The sequence below is a fragment of the Aspergillus ibericus genome (genome assembly GCF_003184845.1).
Source record: "Aspergillus ibericus CBS 121593 unplaced genomic scaffold BO80scaffold_5, whole genome shotgun sequence".
NCBI classification, from domain to species: Eukaryota; Fungi; Ascomycota; class Eurotiomycetes; order Eurotiales; family Aspergillaceae; genus Aspergillus; species Aspergillus ibericus.
In genome coordinates this window covers 420338-445133 of record NW_020292103.1, presented here as the reverse complement: position 1 = coordinate 445133, position 24796 = coordinate 420338, and the positions used below count along the sequence as shown (strand labels likewise).

General features: G+C 53.2%; 13 protein-coding genes across 13 annotated transcripts; 6 read left to right on the top strand and 7 right to left on the bottom strand.

Moving 5' to 3' along the window:
• Window positions 1-143: 143 nt before the first annotated feature.
• Window positions 144-335, bottom strand: BO80DRAFT_314523 (polyketide synthase; the record flags this gene model as incomplete). Its single annotated transcript, XM_025715060.1, has 1 exon — window positions 144-335. A coding segment is annotated over one exon (192 nt), but the record flags the coding sequence as incomplete, so codon positions are not given.
• Window positions 336-437: 102 nt separating this feature from the next.
• On the bottom strand, window positions 438-740 carry BO80DRAFT_441533 (putative polyketide synthase; the record flags this gene model as incomplete). The annotated part of the gene is made up of 1 exon (XM_025721197.1): window positions 438-740. One exon carries the CDS (start codon window positions 738-740, stop codon window positions 438-440), a length of 303 nt encoding a protein of 100 aa, XP_025578995.1.
• A 216-nt stretch (window positions 741-956) lies between these two features.
• BO80DRAFT_461734 (uncharacterized protein) lies at window positions 957-1419 on the top strand (the record flags this gene model as incomplete). Its single annotated transcript, XM_025722466.1, has 1 exon — window positions 957-1419. Exon 1 carries the CDS (start codon window positions 1006-1008, stop codon window positions 1417-1419), a length of 414 nt encoding a protein of 137 aa, XP_025578994.1. The 5' UTR covers window positions 957-1005.
• Window positions 1420-1588: 169 nt separating this feature from the next.
• BO80DRAFT_206022 (alpha/beta-hydrolase) lies at window positions 1589-3266 on the top strand. The gene is made up of 3 exons (XM_025714253.1): window positions 1589-1638; window positions 1705-3009; window positions 3064-3266. The coding sequence occupies exon 2, from the start codon at window positions 1845-1847 to the stop codon at window positions 2982-2984; it is 1140 nt and encodes a 379-aa protein (XP_025578993.1). The 5' UTR covers window positions 1589-1638; window positions 1705-1844; the 3' UTR covers window positions 2985-3009; window positions 3064-3266.
• BO80DRAFT_483112 (glycosyltransferase family 2 protein) lies at window positions 3240-5544 on the top strand (the record flags this gene model as incomplete). Its single annotated transcript, XM_025723429.1, has 4 exons — window positions 3240-4004; window positions 4053-4287; window positions 4345-5327; window positions 5494-5544. The coding sequence occupies exons 1-4, from the start codon at window positions 3495-3497 to the stop codon at window positions 5542-5544; spliced, it is 1779 nt and encodes a 592-aa protein (XP_025578992.1). The 5' UTR covers window positions 3240-3494.
• Window positions 5545-5901: 357 nt separating this feature from the next.
• On the bottom strand, window positions 5902-7844 carry BO80DRAFT_461731 (uncharacterized protein). The gene is made up of 4 exons (XM_025722465.1): window positions 7616-7844; window positions 7314-7565; window positions 6628-7265; window positions 5902-6569 (listed from the first exon to the last, which is right to left on the bottom strand). Exons 1-4 carry the CDS (start codon window positions 7804-7806, stop codon window positions 5989-5991), a joined length of 1662 nt encoding a protein of 553 aa, XP_025578991.1. The 5' UTR covers window positions 7807-7844; the 3' UTR covers window positions 5902-5988.
• A 231-nt stretch (window positions 7845-8075) lies between these two features.
• Window positions 8076-9733, bottom strand: BO80DRAFT_461730 (purine-cytosine permease family protein; the record flags this gene model as incomplete). The annotated part of the gene is made up of 4 exons (XM_025722464.1): window positions 8076-8561; window positions 8630-9278; window positions 9331-9504; window positions 9561-9733. The coding sequence occupies 4 exons, from the start codon at window positions 9731-9733 to the stop codon at window positions 8076-8078; spliced, it is 1482 nt and encodes a 493-aa protein (XP_025578990.1).
• Window positions 9734-10103: 370 nt separating this feature from the next.
• Window positions 10104-11324, top strand: BO80DRAFT_490872 (uncharacterized protein; the record flags this gene model as incomplete). Its single annotated transcript, XM_025723664.1, has 1 exon — window positions 10104-11324. One exon carries the CDS (start codon window positions 10104-10106, stop codon window positions 11322-11324), a length of 1221 nt encoding a protein of 406 aa, XP_025578989.1.
• A 45-nt stretch (window positions 11325-11369) lies between these two features.
• Window positions 11370-14199, bottom strand: BO80DRAFT_206002 (polysaccharide lyase family 26 protein). Its single transcript, XM_025714252.1, has one exon. It carries the CDS (start codon window positions 14049-14051, stop codon window positions 11415-11417), a length of 2637 nt encoding a protein of 878 aa, XP_025578988.1. The 5' UTR covers window positions 14052-14199; the 3' UTR covers window positions 11370-11414.
• Window positions 14200-14563: 364 nt separating this feature from the next.
• Window positions 14564-16402, bottom strand: BO80DRAFT_483102 (Zn(II)2Cys6 transcription factor). The gene is made up of 2 exons (XM_025723428.1): window positions 16275-16402; window positions 14564-16224 (listed from the first exon to the last, which is right to left on the bottom strand). Exons 1-2 carry the CDS (start codon window positions 16328-16330, stop codon window positions 14601-14603), a joined length of 1680 nt encoding a protein of 559 aa, XP_025578987.1. The 5' UTR covers window positions 16331-16402; the 3' UTR covers window positions 14564-14600.
• An 859-nt stretch (window positions 16403-17261) lies between these two features.
• Window positions 17262-18339, top strand: BO80DRAFT_205994 (uncharacterized protein). The gene is made up of 2 exons (XM_025714251.1): window positions 17262-17758; window positions 17816-18339. The coding sequence occupies exons 1-2, from the start codon at window positions 17347-17349 to the stop codon at window positions 18115-18117; spliced, it is 714 nt and encodes a 237-aa protein (XP_025578986.1). The 5' UTR covers window positions 17262-17346; the 3' UTR covers window positions 18118-18339.
• A 1497-nt stretch (window positions 18340-19836) lies between these two features.
• BO80DRAFT_490870 (uncharacterized protein) lies at window positions 19837-22319 on the top strand. Its single transcript, XM_025723663.1, has 5 exons — window positions 19837-20258; window positions 20305-21044; window positions 21104-21254; window positions 21314-21761; window positions 21833-22319. The coding sequence occupies exons 1-5, from the start codon at window positions 20173-20175 to the stop codon at window positions 22118-22120; spliced, it is 1713 nt and encodes a 570-aa protein (XP_025578985.1). The 5' UTR covers window positions 19837-20172; the 3' UTR covers window positions 22121-22319.
• BO80DRAFT_374019 (MFS transporter) lies at window positions 22301-24312 on the bottom strand. Its single transcript, XM_025716581.1, has 3 exons — window positions 24090-24312; window positions 23774-24043; window positions 22301-23729 (listed from the first exon to the last, which is right to left on the bottom strand). Exons 1-3 carry the CDS (start codon window positions 24244-24246, stop codon window positions 22342-22344), a joined length of 1815 nt encoding a protein of 604 aa, XP_025578984.1. The 5' UTR covers window positions 24247-24312; the 3' UTR covers window positions 22301-22341.
• Window positions 24313-24796: the final 484 nt, after the last annotated feature.

Below are 24796 nucleotides of genomic sequence, written 5' to 3'. Positions count from 1 at the left end.
GTCATGTTCTGGGGGCTATTGATACAGCCGATCACTACCCGGTCAGGACCGAGACAATTGGTGACCACATCGAGGATCGGCTGAATGTCGGCCGGAGACAAGGCCACCGCAAGCATCGCACCCGAGTGAGGCCAGATAACCGTCCGATTTGCAAGCATGGCAGTTCCCGTCCCTACGGCCTCATATCGGGCCTGAAGTTGTGGGTCTCGTTGCAGGAGGGCGGCATATTCCCGGGAGAAGGAGCCTACATAGCATGATGTACGTGATCCAGCTACCGAGGCCACTGGAATTCCCGCGTTTTCCAATGCATGGTACGTGCATTCCAACAGGCCACGCTGTTGAGGATCCATACACGCCACTTCCGCCGGGGATAAGGAGAAGAATGGCGCATCGAATTAAGAAGACGTCCTCTTTGAGGAAGTGGCCGCGGCGCGAGTTCATCTATAGCCAGTGGCAACGGTCAGTGACTGCTTCAAGGTCATAATGTCTTGGTGACTGGAATCATGGCGGTCCGGGTCTGGATGGTAGAACGTGTTCACGTTCCACCGATCCGGGGGCACATCAGTCACGGTGCAGCGACCGTCGAGGAGAAGTTTCCAGAAGGCCTCCGGAGTGTCTGCATCCCCAGGGAACTTGAGCGCGATCCCAACCACTGCCACTGGCTCAAGCGCAATGGGCGTGGCTGACAGTGACAAGGCGGACTGAGGGCTGTTGCCCATCGGGGCGGAGGACAAGTCCATTTGCAAGAAGCAGCACTGATATGTCAAAGCAATTCAAATTTCAAATTCCTAGAGAAGCTTCTGTGTCGTATCTATCTGCTCTCGGAAAACTAGTTGTCGGCCTGGGAGGGGGAAGTTGGAATTATATTAACCTTGTTACAAATGCGACATTCACCCACGAACGTCCATATAGCCTTACCTGCTACCCACCATTCCAGCATACCCATTGTCAGATTTTCTCTGTCGAAAAGAGATATCCTCCCATCCCCGGTGCTAGGCATTACTGATGTGGCTGATCAATCAGTACCTTTACGTCGAGGAGATCCTTTTCATCACCTGCATCTCGGTGGTGAAATTCTCGGTGCTGACATTCTATCGTCGGGTTTTCTCGGTGCAGATCTTTGCGCGTATTACCCATGCGCTTGTTGGCGTCTGCGCTGTCTGGGCTGTGGTCACCCTTCTGCTTGTCATCTTGCAGTGTCTTCCCGTGCACGCGATGTGGGACTTGGAGCTCCAGGTGCCCGGTCAGGCCAAGTGTCTGAGCCCCGCGAAGTTGATTTTCGGCTATGAGATCTGCAACGTGATCGTTGACCTGGTAATCCTGTACCGTCAATTGGAAGATGGGAGTAGCAGCGTGCAGTCCACTTCAAAAACCCTGTCTCGGGCGCAGATGATGGATGTTTGTCGTGGGGCGGAGTGAAACCCATCGCTTATGTCGGTGGAGTTCTTTGTTCTCCCCAGGGGATCCATCACCTGATGGACCCCTCCCGCTGCCAATCAGGATTTCGATACGGAGCAGTACTGTACTGTACTCTCCATCTTACTAGTACCATTCATCTACTACTACAGGTACAGGCACATAGCAAACAATCACAAGTTGGGGACTGTCACTTACAACGGTCTTCCTTGTCCCTCCTCCGTAAGCAACCAACTCTTCCCCCCCACCCCCCCAAAAAAATAGAGCTCATCGTTATATAATGTTGAGACATCCTGCTATTTCTACCTTCTACACTCGGGGCTAGGCAGGGATATATATTCCTTTTGACCTACGTGGTTCTTGACATATAACAGACCCTAACTTCTACCATTCCTGGCGAGTTATTCAATTGACAACCATCATCTAACATGGCGAGCCTCCGCACTATCCTTGTGAAGAGTTGGGCCCTGGCTACTCTTCCCTTTCGCATTGTTGGCATTTGTCTTTACTATGCATTCCCCTTCACTCGCCCCCATCCCGGTTGGACCTACCACCAAGCGATTGGCCTGAAGCTCTTCGACTTGTGGTGGCGCTATAGCGTCACCGTCAGCTTCCACGCGCAAAAGACCCTCCTTCCAGGGAATGAAAAGGACCGATTCATCGTCATGCAGCTCGCTCCCAGCACTGCCCCTCGACATTATTACCGCGGCATCCTGCTTACCAATCCAGCAATTCGCCCACTGCCGGTCGGGGCCGTCTGGTACTCCGCCACAGGCACGTCTCCGAAGGGCCCATTCCCGAACGGAATGGTCCTCCACTTCCACGGGGGGGCGTACGTGTTGGGAGGCGCCCGCCCCCTGGAGGGCGGATGGGGCCCCCAGCAACTCAGCGGCATCCTGAACAAGCCCGTGCTACAGGTGCAATATCGCCTGGCCGGACCCACGCCTGCCGCCTCCACCCACACGCGCTTTCCCGCCGCCCTTCAGGACGCCATTACGGCCTATGCCTACGTCCTGGACGTTCTCCGAGTCCCGCCACAGCAGCTCATCATCTCGGGGGACTCGGCCGGGGCCAGCCTGGCGGTCACAGTGCTACGTTATCTAGCCACGGAAACCAACGTGGATGGTCCCGACCGTCGTCTTCCTCTCCCCCGGGCTGCCTTTCTTTGGAGTCCGTGGTTAGATTTATCCCCGGAGGGGACCGCCAGGATTGATCAGCACCGTAATGCCCGAAGCGACTATTTGAATGGAGCCCTGGCCGAATGGGGCGCGAGTTGCTACGCTCCCCTCGAGGGTAACTCGCGGGAGCAAGCCTGGCTGAGCCCGTTGGGCCGGGAATTCCCCGTTATCTCGACGGGAATGTTCGTGCAGACGGGTACGGCGGAGGTCATGGTGGACGAGAATCTTCAGTTCGTCGAGGAGATGAAGGGCATTGGCAACACGGCAAAGGCGTGGGTGGTCGAGGGGGCGACGCATGATATTTTCGCGGCGGGTCAGATTCTCGGGATGGTGCCCGAGGCGCAGAAGGCGATGCGGGCGGCTGGGGAATTTGCCGATAGGCTATTGTGACGAGATGCGCTGTGGTCCTTGTTTGGTGAGGCACCTCTGCTGCAGCAACCGTCCTGCTAATGGGCTTGTCTTGAGAAAGTTTAGCGGGAGTCCATGGTATCCAACTATCGCTGGCCAAAGGCTTAAAATTGGAGCACCGACAGTGAGAATTGACGCATGACTGGGAGAGGGTCTGGTGATCGAAAATTAGATGAAGCCTAATAGAGGCCGGTTGATGGTTGGGAGGAGGTCAAATTGGAGGCCCTCGAGTCCGGGAGCCACATGGACGGCAGCCCACCCATGATTGGTGACTGCCCGTCCGCCCCCAGGCCACCAGCTCCCATGCCCTACTTTGCATCCTAGGGATTGGCTCTACAATGGCCTTCACGGGCCAGCTGCATTGTATACTGTGATTTTCTTGTGACTACTGCTTTTCATATATAGTGGGGTAACAACCCATGTTTTCGCGTTGAAATTCTTTACGAAGGGCCTGTAATCGACAACCTCGAAGTTCCAGTCCAGCCAGACAACATGTTACGCTGGAGCTCGCGCTGTCTGCCGGGATTCAGTATCCTGATACTGGTATCGCTTCTCTTCTTGGCCTTCTCCGACCATCTAGGCTGGGACCTCTGGAGGAGATGGACGCCCGCGCGCCCCAGGAAGCCGGACCCTGATCTCCCACATGGTTTGAACCTGGCACAACTTGTCTTCGCCATATATACGGTGGTCATTCATCTCAATATGTTCACCTTCACCATCCGTCTTCTCTGGTCGTTGTTTTGGGTTACCCGCAAAACGCAGCAGGTCTTCCAAAGGCGGAGTATTCTTATAGAGGGTGCGAGCACATTAGATTTGACAAACAATCCCCTCCTGGATTTAAGCGACATGCATAGCCCTCTCGCGGGGGAGAGCATACCGAAGACGCAGACTGATGAGCTCGTACATGCCATCATTGTTCCGAATTATCGCGAGGATGTGGACACCTTGCGTACTACACTCAGCGTTCTGGCCAGCCATCCGAATGCCAGATCCCACTATGAGGTAGGGCTATCTTCATGTGGTCACAGTAAGTGTAGCTTACGGTGTTAGATATACCTTGCTATGGAAGAGAAAGAAGCAACTGCTGTCGAGAAAGCCATGAAGTTAGGAGCCACGTTTGATACTTCGTTCCGGAGTATTCAGACGACGTTCCATCCATATGGAATCGACGGTGAGATTCCAGGCAAGGGATCTAATGTGGCTTTCGCGGCACGCTATATCGTCGATGTGCATCACGAAGCCTTGCGCATGGAAACTTGCAACATTATTATCACAGTCATTGACGGTAGGTCCATCGCCATTGAGGTTCTCTTACGGGACAGTGTCTGATGCAGAAGTGTAGCCGATACCCATCTCGCTAGGGATTATTTTACTGAGATCCAGCGGATTCATGATTTGAATCCTACCGAGGCTGAGCGTACGCTGTACTGCTGTCCCATCATATTTGACCGGAACTCCAACGAAAGCCCCGTTCTCGTCCGGTGTGCCGATCTCCTCTGGGGATTTGCCGGGCTGTCAACCATGTACCCGGGCACCGTGCTGGCAATCCCGACGTCAGTGTACTCCTTGTCACTATCCCTAGCAGAAAAAGTCGGCGGGTGGGACAGTGACCCGACATCAATCGGCGAAGACATGCACATGCTGCTCAAATGCTACTTCGAGACCGCCGGAAACCTAATCACCCAAGCCATCTACGTTCCGGCCAGCCAATGCAACGTCTCCAGCGATGCGCGTCGAGGCTGGCGGCGTGTCCTAGATACATGCATTGCAAGATACCGACAAGCCCTGCGACACATGTGGGGTGCTCTAGATTCCGGATTCGCGTTACGACGAACAGTGGGCAATCTCCGATTCCACCGACGGTGCTTCGTCCTGCGACCCCGACAACTGGCTCTCCTCCACTTACTCTGGGAGGCCCATTTTCTACCCTGCCACGTCACAATCCTCCTAGCCTTCTCCGTCTTCTACACGCTCTTCAACCCAACCGAGCATTTACACCCGACCCTAGCCTTTGCCTTCTCCTCCACCAACACCCTCCGCACATTATCTTTCATCGGAATGAACCTCGCCATTTCACTCTACGAGGGGTGGCATACCCTCTGCGTCGAGACGCGCATGCAGGACATGCAAATCGCCAACATCTCCGGCACGGGCTGCTCCCGGCGCGCGTGGTACACGCCACAGTGTCTCCTGGAGCGAGTCACCTTTCCCATTGCCGGCACGCTGTTTGGGGCTGTTCCGACGCTCCATGCCGCGTTCTCGCATTTTTGGACCGATCGCTTGGAGTATCGGGTTAGCAAGAAACCGTGCTTCGAGTCTGAGGTGGTACCGATCGGGGTGCCGGGTCGTGCTGTGGATGGGTGTCCTTGATTGAGGTTGCTTCCTTGTTTGGGTTGTGCTCCACCTTTAGTTTATATTTAAGGCCTTGGTTGTAGGCAGTTAGACGATACTACATAGATCGTACATAATCTCTAATAATCATTTCTACAAGATGATTATCTCTCTGCAATCTGAGGACTACACTGCAGGGTCCCAAAAATGAGGGGCACAGAGGCACTGCAGCTAGGCAGTGTAGCCCGATGATCATCACCTCCCGTCCTGCGGGGGGACCACCACCAAACATCAACCGACCAACCGCAATCGTGTTCCCCATCCACACGCTACATCCAACGTCCCTGAGTCGTTTAGATATGACCCCGATCAAACCATTAGTGCACCCTACATTGTTCACGGTGCCTTTTTTCAGATCAGATCTCCTCGCTTTCTCTCTCATAGACTTGAATTGATATGATAGATTCATCGACGGTCTTCCCGTCAGCCTGCAACGGTGCAAGCAACCCGACCGTTCTGCTTCGGCTAGCCTATTCCCATTCCTTTTCTTCTTCTTTTTTTTTTATTTCTTGGCTTGAACGTAGACTCTCCCAATGTAGTACAGATGGTCTATGATATATCCACACTCTCTTTCTCCACATTAAAGAAATACCAATCAGTACCCCTCCCAATTTGAAGAAGCACCCCCGTCCCATCCACCCTCTCCCATACCAACCCCGGCCAAAAAGTCCGGAACGTACCAATTCCCCATCTCCAGATTCAAATCTAACCCTAATTCGTCATCCTCGATCCTATCCATCCCTTCATTCGCCGACGAAGGCTCTGCATTGTCATCCGCCGCCCTTACCCCCCGATACACCTTCTCCACAATAGCCCCCAATTTATGCGCAATATGACAGGACAGCCCGATCGAGCGGAGCCATTTCACGAGCTTGATAATCAAAGCATCTAGGTCTTCGATTTGATAGTGGCGCGATACTTCGCCGTGGTGTTTATGAAGAAATCGACAGATGACAATCCCCGCAAAGGTAATCATGTGGTAGATGTGGTCGGTGAGGTGGCGGGTACGGGCGTCTTCGGTGTCGATGGCGGTTTGGATGATGGTGATGGCGTGGTGGGTCATTTCGCGGATGGAGGGGGTTGAGGAGGTATGGGGGGTAGTGGGCTGGGATTGGTTGTAGAGGAGGAGGGTGGAGAAGTGGAAGCCCATGAGGAGGAATTGGGATCGGGGTTGTTCTGTGCTGGGGGTTAGATGGGGGTGGTTTGTTGGAGGGGGGTGGTGGGATAAACGAACCAAGAACTTCTCTCCATTCTTGTTTCCAGGCTTGAAGCTCCGTTATCGATTCGAGAATGTTTATCGTCTCCCTGTTATTCAAGAGCTGGTTTGAAACCGTCCAGTAGAGGTCTATCTCGGCCACCATGCGGGTTTCGTAGTTGGTGATTTGATCTGCTGTGACGGTCGACTTGCATCGAGTAATTTGTGCGCTCTGCAGCATAGGTTTCCGACTTGTGCCGACGCAGTAATGCAAATGGGCGAGACAGAGATGATTCCCGAAGAACCGCCGACCGAGGGAGGGCGATGGGCCGAATAATGGACTGGCTTCGCAGTGTTGCAGCGCAAAGCCGCTGAGCAGCCAGCCATCGATGGAGAGGGGAATTTGGCCAACGGTGGTGGACCACAGGCATAGTATTAGCGCGGCTTGAAAGAATTCAAGGGGTTGGGGAGCTGTGAGTAGGGCTGTGGAGATGTGGGAACGGCTGTATTCGTAGAGCTTCGGGGCTAGTCTGGTTGCCAGGGCTGTGGAAGTATGGCGGACGGCGATTAGGTAGCATGCTGAGAGGAGGAGGGGAGATTTCTGGACGTGACATAGGATGGTTTGGGGGTGGGAGGTAGGATCGAAAAGGACCCATTTGCCGTAGTGAGTGTGGAATCTGGGATCTGGTCAGAGCTAAGTCAGATGGTGGTGAACTGAGACTTACATGGTGATCAGGGTCAAGGCAAGGTCGGGGTCAACTAGATCCTCGAGGGCTGCAGGCGTCGACCTCGTGTCAGGGACTGACGTGCTGTCTGCTAGATCTCGAAGCACAATGACAGGTGCGTCCGAGGTGTCCTTGGCGCCATTGCTATCGTGACTCGGTATTGGTGTCTCATGCGGTGGGTGGGTTGGTTGAATAGGATCCTCGCCCAGTCGGTCAAGCAATGCAGCCACCGTTCTTTCGAGCCGTTCTAGACTGTGTGCAGTTAGCCAATGGAACTGATCCGTGACATGCATCTAGCGTACCGAATAGCAGTCCCTGGGTCTGAAAGAGCTTGGGTGGTCTCCGGGACCGGCGATGGAACAAAGGAGCATTTCCGTTGGAGCCGCTCACATCGCAGACAGGCACCATCTCGTGTCCCTGCTTCATAGCATCGGGTCTTTTGCTTGCGGCAGGAAGTGCAAGCCCGAGATGCGCGGCCACGATCGGGGGGCATGTTTTTCTTGTGGGACAGTGCATCAAACTGAAGGTTTCGAGTGGGATAGCCAGTAGATGGACGGGTAACGATGAAAGTCGGGTGGCGGGTCAATGGCGTGATGGGCGGAGATAAGAAAGAAAAGACCAATGGCCGGGTGGCCAGCAATATGCCTGGCAACAACCACTACACTGCTGTGTGTCCACAGACGGGAGGATATCCTTCCATTACATGAACGCATTGGACGAACAAAAGAATAAACATATACGCCAATGCTACGTTAATAAAGACTAACACCCACCAGACCACCTCTCCACCCCCCTCAACCCCACAAACAGCACCCCAGAAATCCCCAGCGTCAGCGCCTGCCCTATATTCGCCCCCGATTTCCCAATCAAAGCCGCAACTGGTCCGACATACCAAGCCACCTTCATCCCCAGTACAGCACCCACCACCCCTCCCGCAAAAGCACCGATTGCAGCCCACCCAAACGGCAGCTCCTTGGGATCATTCCAGGCTTCGAGATTATATCCCTTCCAGCCGCGGCGGAAAATGACGTGTTCTTCGAGCACGACCGTCACATGGATGATGGTCCAGTATCCAATGACGCTGAGGAAGGTCTGCAGTGTATCTTTGAAGTAGACGGCTGCGCAGCATCCAATGATGAGGCTGACCACAAACCCAAATGTGATCCAGATGATACGGGGGATTTTAGCGGCCCGTGGGGTGAAATTTTGGGCGTGTAGGGCAAAGGAGTAGTTGTTGGGAATGTTGTTCTGAACATTGTTAGTGGGTTCAATTCCTTGAGGGAGAGTGAAACAGTGATAGGAGGTGTAATATGTACCGGAACTGCACTCAAGCCAGCCAATACCATGAGAAACTTGCCGAATCCCCCGGCTGGGGATAGTGCCATCCCGAGTAGTCCTCCGATTGAGGAGTCCTCGTACGCTGCTTTCCAAGCAGCGTTAGTTATGGTTCCAGTGTACAGAGCAGCTCCGAGCGTTTGCACAAGAACTGTCGGCACAAAGATGCCCACGTATGTGGCGGAGAAGATCTTCCAGCGTGGTGTTTCCGCAGGCATGCGGACATTGTAGTCTGCTGCGCAGTTGATCCAGGATATGGAAAAGGAAAAGATGCTTGCCATGTATGTCAAGACCGCAGCGGCTTTGTCGGACGTGCTCGTGTTGTCGTTTCCATTGGGCATGGCCGTGGTGAAATGCGATGCCCCGGTCCCAGCTGCCACACACCAGACCACCAGAAAGGGGATCCAGAGGAATGTATCGAGTCGATGGATCCAGTGAATACCGAGGACGCAGATAATATAGACGAGGGTGCAGATGACGATCACTCCGGCCCAAGTGGGAAACTTCCCATCGGATAGGGCGCTGAGAACCGACGCGCCAGAGATAGCGTTGATAGCGTTCCAGCCTGTGGTAGAGATCATGGAAAAGATCACGACGAGTAAATTGCCTCGGTGGCCAAAGGAGTAGCGGCTGGAAAGAGTATTGGTTAGCTTGTAAGGGTAAGAGGGTTTGATGCACGCACGAGAAGGTCGTCATTCGGAGACCGCTCAGCCCAAAGGTTGCTGTCCAGGCCGGAAGGAGGTCTCCGATCAGATTAACCAGGAATATGACAATGAAGCAATCCCAGAACCCGAGGCCGTACGAACCACCCAGTGCGCCAATGTTCAGGGTGGCGACGGCCATATTGGCACTGAACCTATCCCATCATCGCGATCAGCAGGTGCACCACTAGTATGTCTAACTGCTTCGTACCAAAATGTGGCAGCGTTCCAAAACCGCGTGGTGTTGTGGTGCCGGTCATCGTCGGTGATGCGCTCGATTCCGCCGGTTTCGATTGACAAGGCTCGATACAGCCATTCTGAGCCAGAAGCTTTCTGTACCTCTGCAGACTCATGAGTGATGATGTCTTGCTTTTCTTGATCCATGGTGGGGTCGGATCCGATCTAGCGCGTCTCCGTTCGGATGGATGATGCCAGGACAACCACTTTTCGCTCAATGTCTGCTTTCCAAGCAGAACACTGTGATCAACAGACTCCCTTCCACCTATTTATGCAGATACCATCTCCATTCGCCCGCTGCCTTTCGATAAGCCCATTGAAGCCTTATCTGACGCCATCATGATTGCGCGATAGACCCCGGATTTGCCGGCGGCATACCGCGGCATGCCGGTCCGTCGGGGTGACGCCGGAATCAAGCCCTCCTCTTCCTCCCTTATTTAAATCCCCTCATTTCTCCCTTGTCATACCCCAATGCTTTCATTCATGAAAGACCTAATAGCATTTCCTGCATGTCAAAATGGAACAACACACCTTTCGTCGTCGCGGCCTTGGGCTCCAGGGCGTCGATTCAGAAAAGGTGTCTCCGGGATATGTCCTGTACTCGCCTCTCACCTCGAACACGGCTCATTTGATCTCTCAATCCGGTGAGGAAGTGCATCGATGGACGCTCCCTCATCGTGCCGGTCGCCATGCCCGGCTTCTACCCACCGGTACCCTGGCCTACAACGGCGTGCATCCCGATGCCCCTGATCTGTTCCCCATGTGGGCCAAGTACCGCGGCGGAGCAATGATGCAGGTGGCACCCGATGGAGAGGTCCTGTGCCAGTACCTAGATCCCCTTGCCCACCATGACCAGCATCATCTTGATAATGATCTGCTCCTATACACCACGGTGGCTGCCCTGACTGTCGAAGAAGCCGCCCGTGTCGAGGGCGGAATACCCGACAGCGAGGCACCAGGCGGGATAATGTACGGGGATTGTATCCGGCTCGTGGCACCATGGAAGTCATCCAATTCATCCTCCTCGGCCGACTTCGAAGGCACCGGTGGTGGCACCAACGGAGGAGCAGAGCTGCTCTGGTCCTGGCGTGCCATCGATCATCTGGATCCAAAGCAATTTGCATCTCACCCACACTACGCCCGCGAACACTGGCCCTTGATCAACAGCGTGTCGCTCGATTCAACAACAGGCGATGTCATCGCATCATCCCGGAACACATCGTCTGTATTCATCATCGATCGACTAACTGGCAACGTCAATTGGCATGTGACTGCACCCACTGTATGTCAGCAACATTGTGCCCATCCGATCAACTCCGCGGGCGACCTGCTTATCCTGGATAATGGTGTCTTTCGACCGGAGATATCCGTTCCATTTTCCCGCGCGATTATCGTTTCTCGTCAGTCGAAGCAAGTCATTTGGGAATGGAAAGATTCCACCACCGGTGGGTTGGGGTTCTTCACTCCGTTCATGGGCTCAGCACAGAAGTTGGCGAATGGGAATGTCTTGATATGTGAGGCGGCCTCGGGCAGGATTATGGAGGTCACCGAGGAGAAGCAACTGGTGTGGGAGTTTGTGGTGCCACAGTTGAACACGTACGAAAAGGTGATGGACAAGAGGGAGCTGGCGGAAATGCAACGCATCGGGTTTATGTATGAGAGCAATGCCATATTTCGGGCATACAAGTACATTCCTAGCGAGGTTCCTTGGCTCAAGGGTATAAAAGCCTTGGATTAATCTGTCGCACTTGAGCTTATATTTTCAGCGATTCATGTATCAGTAGGTCGGCACTTCGACAGCGATAGCCAAATAAATTTATTTATATAGTCAATGTCCTCGCAAGTCCGATTGGTCCTCAGCGAGTTCAAGGTATTCCCTGACATTCGCCAGGTTAAATATAGCCGAGACGCCATACCGCGCTGCCTCATTCGTCGTGATCCAGGCAGCTTCTTCCCCATCAGCAAGACCTAAAGTTTCTACAACAGTCCAGTGATGATGTCGGGTGTAGCCATCGGTATTCAAAAACTGGTGCCATGCTGTTTGACCTAAAGTTTTGCTACCTTGATGCCTCGCCGCAAAAGCAGTAAGTGTAGAATGACTCTGTCGCCAAGTCGCCTGGGGTGGAAACTCAAAGCCAAATTCCTGGCGTTGAACGTCCGAGCCGCCATTATAGGCCCGGCAGTACGAGAGCCAGACCTTCGTAAACTGTGCCATTGTTGATGTGGAGTCAGTTTGGGCGTAATCCAACATCTCCACCACAATCTCAGGGAACCCAAACAACATGGACAGGTGTTTGACAGCGTACGGCGGGGTTGGGGGAGGGCATTCGCGAACTTCTCCGGTGCGCAGATCAAGCAATATTGCATTGGTTGCAATGCCGTGCCTAAGGTTGGCGATGCCGCTAAGCATCTGCAGAAGGCGTTCCTTTGCCTGCAACCACCCGGTTACTCGTCTCTCCCATGCCGTCAACCACGAGGCAATTAGTGCGCCACAATCAAGACCGATATTTGCGATCGCGGATCCTTCTGGAATGGAGGCGTGCTTTTGGACTTTGCGGTGGGAGTCAAGCGTCGCGAGTACATCTTGGCAGTTTTGAAGCTCCTTAATCAGGTCGCCCGTCCGTTCATCGCCGGTGAGGTAGTAGTAAATCCGGCGATAGAGGACGTTGGAAATGCGAAGCTGCTTGGAACTGTCGCTGAAATGCTGAACGCCATGGCGGGTTCCGAAGCCTTTAAAAGGTCCTGTGTGATAGACATCGACTTCGCCCGTATGGCGAGTCATTGCCTCGGCCATCTTGAAGACATCGGCTCTGCCGGTGTGGAGAAAATAGAGCCAAAGCCATAGGTCGGTCGATAATTCCGAGTTGTCCCAAGCAAATCCCCCAACATCATATCGCCAGGAATGACGGTACGGGTCGTATGTGTGTTGCACGTCGCCGTAGTCCCAGAAACCATACCACCGATGCTGTTCTACCTGCTGGCGGTAGAACGTGAAGAGCAGGTCAAGGTTGTGCTCGATTTCGACTTCCAAGTTAATTGGCGAATGCTTCAAAACCTGGTAAGAAGGAGCCCAACAGCCATGAAAGGCGTCTGCGTGGTACATCCATTCGGTTGTGGAAATTAGCCGGGGAGGATTTCGCACCAAGGATGAAAAGGTGCTCAATTCTTTGTCGGGAGGTGTTCCGTTTACAAAGGGTCTGATGAAAAACACACTTGTCCTGCCGATGCCATTAGCAGTAGCAAATCCAGGCTCGTAGTCTTCATATGTGACATCGAGGGCGTCAAGCTGCTTGCGATAGGTATCGAGTCCCAGACCATCGTGATATGGGCGCGTGTCCAAGGGCTCCGCTAGCGGTGAATACACCCACGTTGTTATATCTGCCTGCTCCGTGGTCAAGTTTCCTAGATCAATTTGGGTTGGGTACCGTTCCCAAAAGTCGGACATGCCCACCGCTAATCCTCCTGATGCTGCTGTCCCGACATAGACAGACCCAGAACTTCGAGTTCCTCCGGCAACTTTAACCCACGAACAGCCCTCCGTTGTGCGCTTTTTAATAGTGAATCCATCCGATGATAGCTGCGCAAGGCTATAGTCGTTCCAAGAGGGGACGTATGATAACCACGTATTGTCCGCTAGCGTCACTGTGTTTCCTGACACTTGATCGATCCTATCCTGATCAGTCGGACCATGCCACAGTCCGGTGAGCCCTTGAACTGCCTCCTTCAATGCTCCTTCATTTTGGCCCATGAAGCGTATGTGTCGGTTGTACAATTCAGCCCTGCCCATAGGTATAGCGAACCGAAGCCCTAGGGATCCAAGGGGATCTTCTGGGTCCAGATCATGCACAAATGAGAACACGATCTTGAGTGGTAGAGCATGCGAGTAGATGTAAACTCTGGCGTCGAATGGCAGATGCTCTTGTTGTTCAGCAGAGACTAGAGCCCCGGACGCCTTGACGACGGCCCTCGAACCAGTGACGTTTTCCACATTCACTCCCTTGATCGTCGTGTTGTATTCCTTGCCATTAATAGATGCGACAATTACTGCACCTGAACATATCTCACGATCATTTACCGACACGCTTTCAAACAAAGTGGAGCCTCCTGAACCTGGGAATCGAATCTGAAGCCCGAGTTTCGTCGCAATCTCCATCCCACCGGAGCCTGTCTCAATAGTAATCCCTGATTCTATCTCACCTTGGGTGGAAGCCCCTTGAACCGTGTAACTGTGGCTATAGCTAACATGGCCACTGACCGAATGCGCCGTCCATTTCAAGGAGCCGTCTGCCCAGAAAGCCAGCTCCCGGGAGTCAAGCGGGTATTTCTCACCATTTTCACCTTCAATAATAAACCTTTGACCCGGTTGATGCTGTCCTCTAGACCATGGGATACCGAAGGAGGTACCCTGTTCCAGGGCGTCGTGTCCCTCACCGATGAGCCATCGCACGTTGGTTGCTGCGGCCATGGCGTGCTCCCGAACATGCGGCACGTAATCGATTGTTGGTGGAGGATTTGACAGGAGTAGCACAACCCCTTGATGGAGGGAAAAGGCAAAGATAGTCTGCTGGAGGAAGGCCAGGGTAGAAGATAGGTCGACGGAGGAAGGGATGAAGTGAAGCAGTCTGTCAGTTGTGAGGGAGGGGAGGGAGGGGGCAGAGGTGGGGGCACCGCAGCGTAAGCGCCAACGGAATGGACAGTCAAGTCTATAAGGAATGACGCCACTTGACAGAGGACACAATGCTCTTAGCTATCAGAGTGTACAAACTTATCATATTGTGTAGTAATGTATATCTTGTTCGTAATCCTCGAGCCCGCCAAAGAAGGTATAAGCAGACTCGTAGATAAAAGACTCGGCGTTGACTGAAGTTCTCCGTTAGAATAAAAGCGGCCCATTTGTAGGACACCTAGACTAAGTAACCTCTCAATGACATATCGTATTCCAGTCAAGGTACCAAGGTAATTTTCTATAATTAATCGAACGGCTCAGTGTGTAGGCTATCGGTCACCGCTCCCATCAAGAAGGAAAAAGAACCCATCGACCTTGGCCGTCTGCAGTTTGCGACTCTCTGTCTGATACGAAAGCCCATCTTCCCGCAGGCGAGCAAGTTCCTAGAGATCGAACACAGGCCCATTTCGAGGCAGTCTTGACAGTTGAAAACACGGTATAGAGAGAGGCGGGTGTTTCCAGTCCTATCCATCGTTCTTTCTCAGCTTCGCCAAGCTTGTACGGCACGCGCGCGTAAACCTGGCCATCAGGCGTCGTCACAAAGGACACACCTGGAGGTAATTGGCTCGACGTCCTATCGCAGCTCTCTTTCAGTTTCATCAATTCTGCTCTCATACTCTCCTCGAGAATATCAGCAGTGATACTGGAATTTAAAAATCCCTCCCAGTGTTGCCAGGACCGTGCGGCGTCTATTGCCCTTACTCTGACACCAAAGTCTGAACATTTGTATGAAGCGTTGTATAAGGCCGCAATAACCGCACTGTCTAAAGTAATGGTAGGGTACGACTGCAGCCTGCTTACTACGGCTTCTGCAAACGAAAGAAGCCCGTCGCATTCCGGGGTGAGGTACTCCGGGAAAAGCTGATTCTTGCTCAACAGACAGGTTTTGAGCGATAGGAAAGCGCTGAGGCAAGTCAGCTTGGTCATGTCCGCCTCTCGCTGTTCCCTTTGGCTAAGATTGGTGTAAGTTTCATGATACAACAGCTCAAATCGTTCGAGGTATCGATTGAAGTAGGAGAGAAGTAGCAGTTGTTCCTGCTCCAAACTGCCATATATCGCCAAGAGCTCTTCGTCCGATCGATGCCGGCAGGATGCCACGAAGAGAAAGGCGGTATTAAGAAGGGGCCGGAACGCTTGTTGCGCATCCTGCAATCGGCGGAATATCAGTAGATAATCCTCGTATGGCTGGTTGTACACAAGGTCCCCGTCGATCTCCAATGGCGCCCCGGTTCCATAATACACAGATTGCATCTGCAGGTGCAGGAACATTTCAACCACGCACTGCTCGACCGGCGATATCAGCGTGCCCGAGATGCTTCTTTGGACTCCAAGTTGCTTCAATATTTTCAGGCCGCCTAAGACATGCTGGGATGCCACATCATAATTCCCACAGAGGAGTTCGCGAGCGAGGAAGAGGAGGCAGCTAACCAAGGTCACTTCCTGCAACTGGGGATCCTGCGACATGCGGCGTTGAGTCAACAAGGCTACTGCCTTACTCGACCGCTCCTGTGCAAACTGGTACCAGATATTCTGTGAACCTATTTCGAAATACGGTTTCTTGGTGATTTCCAGGGCTTGATGGGTAGCTCCAAGTGCAACGACAGAATGATACACCGCCGGCTCGGTATGGCTCATCTGAAGAACCAGCTTTTGCCAAAGCGGCGATTCATAAAGTCCCGCTAGGTCTGGAACGGTCCGCTGCTGGAAGAAAGAAAGACATCGTCTTTCATCCGAGGTTATTTTCCAACGGAGCCCGGTTGGCGTTTGTGTGAGCACCAGGCTGTCAGGGGCGGCCTGTCGTGGGGTGCGCTTCACCGGCAGCCGATAGACATCATATCCTTCACAGTTACGACCTGTTGAAGTACAGTTTCGGCATGCGCCGGGCAATTCATCGCATTTGATACGACGAGCTCTAGAACCATCATTAGACGCAGGTTTATGACAAGCCGAGAATCCACTCACCGGCAGGTGCGACATCCTGTCTTGGACTTTTTCGCTTTACGTCGAGATGCTATCATTCTGGGTGTATCTTCTGTTGACCCGATGAGTTAATGGAGAAGGTGCCCAATAAATGGACCGATGCCTTTCGGGCCATTCCCGCCGGACGAGGCTGAGTGGAGGAATTAGTCTGCCAATAGCCGATGTATCCCGCCCCATACTACGGAGTAGTCCTCGCTGGGAGCTGGCACGGGCCAACCGACATCGGCTGGATGTCTTTCTAAGCGAACTAGCCAATCGGAGGATCCACGGGAGTGGGGATCTCTGCGGAGACCATTGGCATGAGTACTGCAGACTGTTTCAAGCTGAAGCTTTTGGTGTTTGATAGGAACGTCCAGTATTCATTATTGCATACGAGTGCTCGCAGAGAGCCATATGTAAGGTTCATACCTCACTGGGCTTTGTGTCATTCAGATTTGAAGTGTTCGAGCTGATATACTATTCAACAATTCCCTGCTTGACAAATTGTTTCTTATTCTGGAGAGTAGTTGGCCGCAAGCATAACACACCACATATGACGGCTTTTGTCTTCCTATCTTCAGGTTGGTATAAGAGCAGTCCTGAACTCTGGAAGAATACCAGGTCATCTATATATATCCCTGAGTGCTCTTTATCCCCTAGTTTTAACAGATTTGCAAGGCTCGTTCCTAAAACATGAGTGTCTGCCTTAGTTGTATACCCACGGAACCCACGTCGATCTATATCTAGAGGATCCATAGTGGATATAAGGTTCTGACATGCGTGCATGTCTGGAGACTGGTGCAGAGATCAAGGCTTGGCCATCACAATTGGCTGTTCTAGGTTGGAAGTGGCCTAGCCTCTGCAACCTCCACAGAGCCTCTTACGCATCGCCAGTCAATCCCCCGGCCTCGATTAATCCCGCACCCGGAATATGTATGAAGCCGAGCGACCGAGGTCTGAGCGGACCAGCAGTAGACCATCCACAGACCATACAGCGCCAAAACAACATGTCAAAACCATATGCAATTTTACCTTCTTTTTACCTTCTTACCTACCCGATCTGACAAAGCGGGAGATGGATTTTCTCGAATCTTCATTCTTTGCAAAGTTTGATCGATGCCTCCCATCACTAGCAGAAGTGAGAGCCTTATCACACGACTTTTCTACGGCACGCCAGCCAAAACCCGTGGTCTTTGAGCAACTCAACCTCCTTGTCAAGTCTGGCCGCACGGTTCCTGTCGCAGAAGCTCAGTGTCTTTGGATGCTGAGACGGGTGTTCGGTGACAGTGTTCCAGTACCTGAAGTCTACGGATGGCGAATTGAGAACAACTATGTCTTCATTTACATGGAGCTCATTCATGGCCGGACGTTGCACGAATGCTGGGATGATTTAGATAGCATGGAGAAAACAGTACTCTGCGATCAGTTATGTGAGATTGTCAGTCGTTTTCGCCAACTCAGCTACCAACCCTCGGACAAGTACATTGGTGCGAACTCTGCGACGAGAATCAAGAATATTGTTAGTACTGACAGCCTTGTTCTAGGATCCGTCAGTCGGCAGCGTGTTCACGACTGTGTCTTCGAAGCACAGACGGAAGCGGGGCCATTCCCAAAGATCAGAGAGTTCATTGATTGGTTTTCAGGGTTGCCCCAGGCGCGACTCCCCATCTCAGAGAGATATGAAGATCCTTATAGAGGATATTTACCAGACGATGGTGTGATCACATTTACTCATGGTGTCCTCCACCGGTCCGCCTCGCATTCTTGCCATTGTCGATTGGGCGCAATCCGGATGGCGCCCCGACTACTGGGAATATTGCAAAGCGATCTATACCTGCTGTTATGAGGACGAATAGCGCCGAGATTAGATTGATAAGTTTCTTCATCCGCGATTTCAGGAGCTTCTGGTGTTTTCAGAATACACGATGTCAATCGGCGCTATTTGAGCAATGCGGTTTCCTGCGAAGAACGGCAAAAATTGCAGCTTGAGGGATGGGGGCGAGAATCAAGATAAATACATGAAAGAACAGCATAATCGCTCAGTGGCTAGGACTTGAATCGATATATAGTTGAAGGATGATAAATCGTCAACAAGCGTTCTTTATTCCCAAAGATCGCCTTTCAGAAAACAATTACAAACATATGCTACTCTTTTCCTGAACCATTCCGCCAGATAAGATGGCTGCATTATATTTTCCAATCAAGACCACATCGCGGCACATGCATTAATGGTTGCTTCCGGGCTCGACTCGAGCCGGGTGTCCCATGTGGTTCTAAACCCAGCTGCCCTTATCTTTCAATGGTCTGGTAGGCTAAGACATGCGCAATGCATTTGGGAGAATAGCCATGGTTTTAACGCTGATTGGAGCAACAAAGCTTATTATCATATCCACGTCCACGGTATGCCTAAACTTTCGCATTCACCTTACAAGCGTGCCAGACCAATTGACTCCAAGTTGAATGCTTGGTAGTGCGCAATCTCTCGCAATTGCCGCGAGATCTCAGTGAACCTCTGCTTCCAGTCTGCTGCTGGCTAACAAGATAGTCAGATGAAACATCGTGGCTTGGCCTTAATTTCTTTCATCCATCATTCATCGACGGAGTATTTGAAGATAGCAGCTTGGCGGTCCCCGTCGGACTTCAACATGGCAGAGCACCTATAAAGCCCCAAAGATCTCTATACATTGTTGTCTACCTAGCGCCTTTTCGGCTTGTCTGATCTGATAAGTTAGCAGGTCCTTCTTCCGAACAAGCATCGCGCCTTGATAGATGGCATGCTGCGGAGTCATTGTGGCCTTCAAACGAATAATTGCAGCATCAATACACCAGAACGTGCAAACAATATTTATGTCATTCCAAGCTCATTGATAAGCGGATATGGTTACGTAGCATAGGTTCATCTGAGGATCGTACCCAATTCGGGGAAGAGAAACTTCACTGTTCGACTCTACGATTGATTTCCTGGTTGCTATGTTGGACCTCGGCTTTACACATATTGGCCCCTATACCGGAGTATTTCTTCTCATTTAGCGTTTTGCGGGTTTTCTAGTCGGGAGGGTCGAACCGGAGGCTTCTCTGCGGGGCTAGGCTTTGACAAGCTGCGACCGCTGACCCGAATGCAGCCTGATGTGCCTTGGTTGCAATGAGATGTTGCAGCACAATGTGACAAGACCAGCGAAGATCTGCAAATGTTGAGGCTGACTTCTAGATACTGAGGGAAGAAAGATTGGTGTATCACTCGACAGTTGAGAGCCTTGTTGAGTCATGAGGCGCAGGCGATACGAGATGGCCTCATGCACGTCCCCACGTGGGCCCGTTTATATTGCCAATTTGCCACTACGATCATCAGGGCCATCGGAATCTATGTCCTGTCAGACGGAGTGTACCTCCGATTGGACAAGTTTCAAGAAATCCCCGACTGTGCAACGACATCGGCACGATGGATCGAGGCAGGCATCCATCATGAGGCTCTGGCAGGCAGCATAGCCGGAAGCACCAGGCAGAATCGCCTCATCGTCCAGCGAAAGGGGTGGCAGCCTATGCCTCGGGTCGTACCTGCAGACGGGTCACTTGTCAGATAGCCACATCGCCATGACTTGACGATCCAGACTCTCGATTCCTCTGTAGATCAATAATATGACATATCTGATGCATGATTGCATCACGCATGAACGACGGTCCGATCTCGTGGGTGACAGCCGCCGCGCATCGATCGATCGGCTTGCATCTGCGACGCCGCGGTTGTTCTCGATCGCTTCGCGGCGCAACAGAGGTTGCCTTTTCTACCTGTCTCTAGACCAGATGTGGGAGTCAGCGATCATCGGATATATCATCGTATTTGAAATTGGAGCGCTGTATAAAGTGTTCATGCTCCCACGGGGTTAGACATAGCGCCGACACCATGGAGAACTACAGCGGCTTCGACGCAGATTCCCTGCGCTCCTCGTACCCTTCCACCGTCGCATTGGACGACTATCCCCCGTCGCAGTATGTATTGCAGCATTGGAGACTCTCATCTACTAACACGGAGAAGACATGACAGACGTCCCAGTGAAATCCTCCTCGGCTTCCCTCGTCCCCCAAGCAGAGCGCACATCCTCGACAATACGACCACCCTCGCCTCCAAACCCTCCATCAAAACCCTCCGACGCAACTACATGATCCACGAACTCCCTCTTCTGCAACAACAAAACCCCTACGACGGATCCAAGCAATTCCACCCCGTCCACGAAGCCGGACTCTCCTACGACCTCATCGCCCCGCTCGACGACACCCACGAAACCCCTCTCCACAGCCTGGAGCGTCTCGCGGACCTCATGTTCTCCTCCGAACACATGCTCTCGATCCTCAACAACCCACGATATCTCGCGCGCTTTCGCGAGTTTCTCCTCGAGGAGCGTCCGCGCTCGTTGCGACATCTCACCTACTACATGACTGCGCGCAAAGCGCTCAAGGCAATTGACTACGCCAATGCGCTGGTGCGATGCTTCATCGATGCCCCGCCACCTACAATCGCTGTCTCCGGGCAAGTCGGAGAAGCGACGCACCCCGCACTGCAATGGCGCGTCCAGGAGGCCCTCCAGGTACTCACCGACGAGGAACTCCCGGCGTTCATCACATCGCGCTGCATCAACATCACCAGTCAGGTAGTGGAGGAGCGCGTCCGAGGCACCCTGCCACATAAGTTCCAGAAGACGTCCGATGCGCTGGCGGAGGTATTTTGTCTCACGGATCCCTCAAGACGGGATAATCCGATTATCTTTGCATCAGAGGGTGAAGTCACTGTCTCCTGCTCCCTGCTCACCAACATTCTAACCACGGTGTGGCTACAGAATTCCACCGCACCACCCAATACGGCATGGACTACGTCCTCGGACGAAATTGTCGCTTCTTACAAGGTCCCAAGACCAACGCAAACAGTGTCCGTCGGATCCGAGAAGCCCTCGAAGCAGGAAGACATCACTCGGAGCTATTCCTAAACTAGTATGTCTTCATCTACACCCGCATTCACAAACAAGAACCCAAAAATAACATGGCAATAGCCGCCGCGACGGCTCCCCCTTCATGAACCTCCTCCAATGCGCGCCCCTCTGCGACAGCCACGGCAAAGTGCGCTACTTCATCGGGGCGCAAATCGACGTGAGCGGTCTTGCCATGGACGGCGCACAAATGGAGTCTCTCCGCGCGTTGCAAGAGAAACAGCATCTAGAGGATGAGGGGACACCACAACCAGAATCAGTCCCGGAAACTCCACGAAGCGACGCATTCCGCGATCTCAGCGAACTGTTCAGTCCGCGCGAATTGAGTCTCACGCACGAAGTAGGCGGGAATCTCTTCCAACCGAGACCTAAGACTGCACTCATGGATAGACATTCCCACGGCCATGGTCGATCATGGTCCGTCACTGACTCGATTGAGATGGAAGCTATCCGGGAGGTGGATATTAAGACGGAACTGTTTAAGGGCTCGTTGACGGGCGTTTATGAGAATGTATGTCCCTTCTCCCCCCTCCCTTTCCTCCCCCACCCCCCAAAAGTCAACCCCTACTAATACAACGACAGTACCTCCTCGTCAGACCCTACCCCTCCCTCCGCATCCTCTTCACCTCGCCCTCACTCCAAATCCCCGGGATTCTACAATCATCCTTCCTCTCCCGGATCGGAAGCAGTTCGACCGTGCGGGACGAGCTCCTCCATGCATTGATGAGCGGACGCAGCGTGACGGCGCGGATTAAATGGGTCACGCGGTATAATGCGCAGGGAAGGGATCGGTGGGTGCATTGTACGCCGTTGATGGCGAGTAATGGGGAGGTGGGGGTTTGGATGGTTGTTGTTGTGGATGATGAATAGTTTTCTTGGGTTTGGGTAAGAGGAAAGGGGAAAGGGGGATAGGTATCATGTTGGGTTGTGCGGTGGTGTTGGGAATGGTGAATACTGGTAGATGTATATCACGTGGTGGGTGGACGTCATGGCGTATTCTAGTGTTTGTATCCTTCCTCTCTGCTGTTCCGTTCACATCCACGAACCTATAAAATCACATATTCATCTCATCATATCCATAACTCATCTAATCATAATCTACCCTCCAACAACCCCTCTACCTCCTCTCCCTCCCCATCCCCTGCATCCCTCCTCTTCGCGAGATTCTCCGCCACCGCGACCCCCTCCACGCGCCCCTTCTCCGCATTAACCATCCACACCAACGGAATCGGCAACACAATCAACACCGCAATAAACACAAACCCCGAGCGCACCTGCCCCGTGGCATCAATCAACGCCCCGACAATCGCGGGCCCAATGAACGAACTCCCCTTATCCGTGGCCGCATAGAGGGCATAAAACGCCGCTTCGCTACCGGGGGGGATCAACAGCCCAAAGAACGAACGACAGTAGGATGCGAGTCCGCCCGAGACGATACCGTGGACGATAGCGAGGGGGTAGATTTCCCAGGGTTGTTGGAGGCCGAGGACGCCCCATTTTTTGACGAGCGGGATGTAGGCGAGCATGCCGTAGAGGGGGATGAGTTCGAAGAGCGCGATGCAGAGGATGATGGTGTGGTTGGGTTTCAGGCCGAAGTGGCGGGAGATCAAGGGCCAGAGGAAGGCACCGGTCATGCCGGAGAGGGTGGCGGTGATGGAGAGGAGGGCGATCATGGTGGTGCTCATGTGGAGTTCGGTGCGGGCGAAGAGGATCGCGGTGCCGGAGACGGTGGCCATCGCGTCGGAGAGGAGGAACCAGGCGATGAGGAAGAGGAGGACTTCGCGGAGGCGGAGGGCCGTTTTGATCGTTTGCCAGAGGGATTTCCAGGCGAAGGCGATGAGGTGCAGCCAGATGCGCCAGCGGGGTTGGGGGGAGGTGGTGCTGGTGCTGGTGGATTCGAGGGGCGGGCCCGGGCGAGTGCGCAGCCAGCGACGGCTGACGAGGGTGAAGGTGCACCACCAGATGCCGACGAGGAGGAGCACGAAGCGGAGGGGAAGTGTGCCGGAGGCTTTGGGGAGGGAGGTTTTGGAGAGGCCGAAGAGGAGTAGGATGCTGAGGATCTGCACGAAGACTGCGGCGCAGTAGCCCAGGCCGACGCCTTTGGATGAGATTTTGGTGGAGAGTTGCAGTTCCGGGGAGGAGGTGCCGGTTGCGCCGCCTAGGCCTAGGCCGGTTGGAGGACGATGGGGCGAGTCCTCGGTGTCGAAGGATGCTCGTGCATGCACGTATTCGCCGTCCGAGTCCATTTGGTGTAGTTCCTCGGCAGTTTCTTTGGCGTCTTTCTGGATGGAGGGATCATTGGCGACCAGAACGGGCAGAAACGAGTTGAGAACCACAAAGGATGAACCGAGACAGACGATGCCAATGACGACCAAGAGTGCGCCCAGGACAAAGACTGGCGGCGCAATGAACACGAACAGCATGCTTGTGGCTGATCCGATGAACCCAAACGCCAGAAGCAGAGTCTTTCGGTTGTTCTCTGAATTTGTCAGTATTGGTGACAGTATAGGCTAAGTGACATACCATAATCTGCTAACGCACTGAACGAGATCAAGGTCAATGCCTGCACCAGCACCGCCAGCGAAAAGGTATACATGGCGAAACTCGCAGTATTAATCTGCAGTCCCATCAATCCCACCACGCATTGCTCATTGGTATCATCCCGGCGAAACATGGCTGGAGAGTCTTTTCCGGGCGCAGACGGCGAGTCGGGACCGACACACGGCAAATGGCTGTTCTGGAAGTATCCGCGCTCGCGGGCCAATTGCTCCAGAGTGAGAGGGAGGAACGAGCCTGGCTTGTTAGCGGGACAGCATCGAGTTCGAGAAGATCAACTCACCCACGCCGCAGACAGCAAAGACTTCAGCAGCAATGCCATAGGCGTACCATCCCCAGAGTTCCTTGCGAGTGGTGGGCGTGGTATCCTCGCCCGGATAGCGCGGCGGACGGGCCTGGACGGCCTCAACCGGAGAGGCCGGCGGGGATTGGAAAGCCATGATGAAACGAAGTATAGGAGAGCAGGACAGAGGTCTTCACAGCAGACCATCCCAGGAACAGACACGTTCGGAGGTCTCGGAGAGCTGCGGAGATGAAAGCAGCCAAGTTGTGCTGACTGGTGCTGGCTGACTCAGCCTCGCGTGCACAACACGCTAACTAATGCACCCTACGTCATGGCCCACCCTTATCAGATACGATCATCACATCACTACTCCATATCAGTGGATTGTTGCTGTGACAGCTTCATACTGTCTTGCACTTTCAGCGGAGTTCTGAGATGTGTCGTTCATTTCCATGTTCCTGTTCGTGTTACCATGCTTGCACGTCGTTGCCGTAGCGGACCCTGCCACACTGGCTCAGTGAATCACCGCCGTTCCAGGCCGGGCAATTATGCTGGCCAAGTATGACTGACGGCTACTAATGTCTGAAGTGGCACCTTCACTGCCTTCACTCAAGGATTGCCTGTTAGGAAGGCTGCCGGTACCGGGCCGACTCAGGCATGCGTGATTCTTTGAGACTTCTTGTCAACAACACGTTCTTCTCCTTCTC

Excerpts from the sequence above, each read along its gene's own strand:
- BO80DRAFT_374019 (XM_025716581.1), bottom strand. The coding sequence starts at position 24,246 with ATGGCTTTCCAATCCCCGCCGGCCTCTCCGGTTGAGGCCGTCCAGGCC. Across the intron at positions 24,044-24,089 it reads CTTTGCTGTCTGCGGCGTGG|GCTCGTTCCTCCCTCTCACT; the intron begins GTGAGTTGATCT and ends CTAACAAGCCAG. Across the intron at positions 23,730-23,773 it reads CAGTGCGTTAGCAGATTATG|AGAACAACCGAAAGACTCTG; the intron begins GTATGTCACTTA and ends TGACAAATTCAG.
- BO80DRAFT_461731 (XM_025722465.1), bottom strand. The coding sequence starts at position 7,806 with ATGCCCCCCGATCGTGGCCGCGCATCTCGGGCTTGCACTTCCTGCCGC. Across the intron at positions 7,266-7,313 it reads GCCTTGACCCTGATCACCAT|ATTCCACACTCACTACGGCA; the intron begins GTAAGTCTCAGT and ends ACCAGATCCCAG. Across the intron at positions 6,570-6,627 it reads AGAATGGAGAGAAGTTCTTG|AACAACCCCGATCCCAATTC; the intron begins GTTCGTTTATCC and ends CCCCCAGCACAG.
- BO80DRAFT_206002 (XM_025714252.1), bottom strand. The coding sequence starts at position 14,051 with ATGGCCGCAGCAACCAACGTGCGATGGCTCATCGGTGAGGGACACGAC.
- BO80DRAFT_205994 (XM_025714251.1), top strand. The coding sequence starts at position 17,347 with ATGGATTTTCTCGAATCTTCATTCTTTGCAAAGTTTGATCGATGCCTC. Across the intron at positions 17,759-17,815 it reads ACCCTCGGACAAGTACATTG|GATCCGTCAGTCGGCAGCGT; the intron begins GTGCGAACTCTG and ends GCCTTGTTCTAG.
- BO80DRAFT_490870 (XM_025723663.1), top strand. The coding sequence starts at position 20,173 with ATGGAGAACTACAGCGGCTTCGACGCAGATTCCCTGCGCTCCTCGTAC. Across the intron at positions 21,045-21,103 it reads GATTATCTTTGCATCAGAGG|AATTCCACCGCACCACCCAA; the intron begins GTGAAGTCACTG and ends GTGTGGCTACAG. Across the intron at positions 21,762-21,832 it reads TGACGGGCGTTTATGAGAAT|TACCTCCTCGTCAGACCCTA; the intron begins GTATGTCCCTTC and ends ATACAACGACAG.
- BO80DRAFT_483102 (XM_025723428.1), bottom strand. The coding sequence starts at position 16,330 with ATGATAGCATCTCGACGTAAAGCGAAAAAGTCCAAGACAGGATGTCGC. Across the intron at positions 16,225-16,274 it reads ACAGGATGTCGCACCTGCCG|AGCTCGTCGTATCAAATGCG; the intron begins GTGAGTGGATTC and ends TGATGGTTCTAG.
- BO80DRAFT_206022 (XM_025714253.1), top strand. The coding sequence starts at position 1,845 with ATGGCGAGCCTCCGCACTATCCTTGTGAAGAGTTGGGCCCTGGCTACT.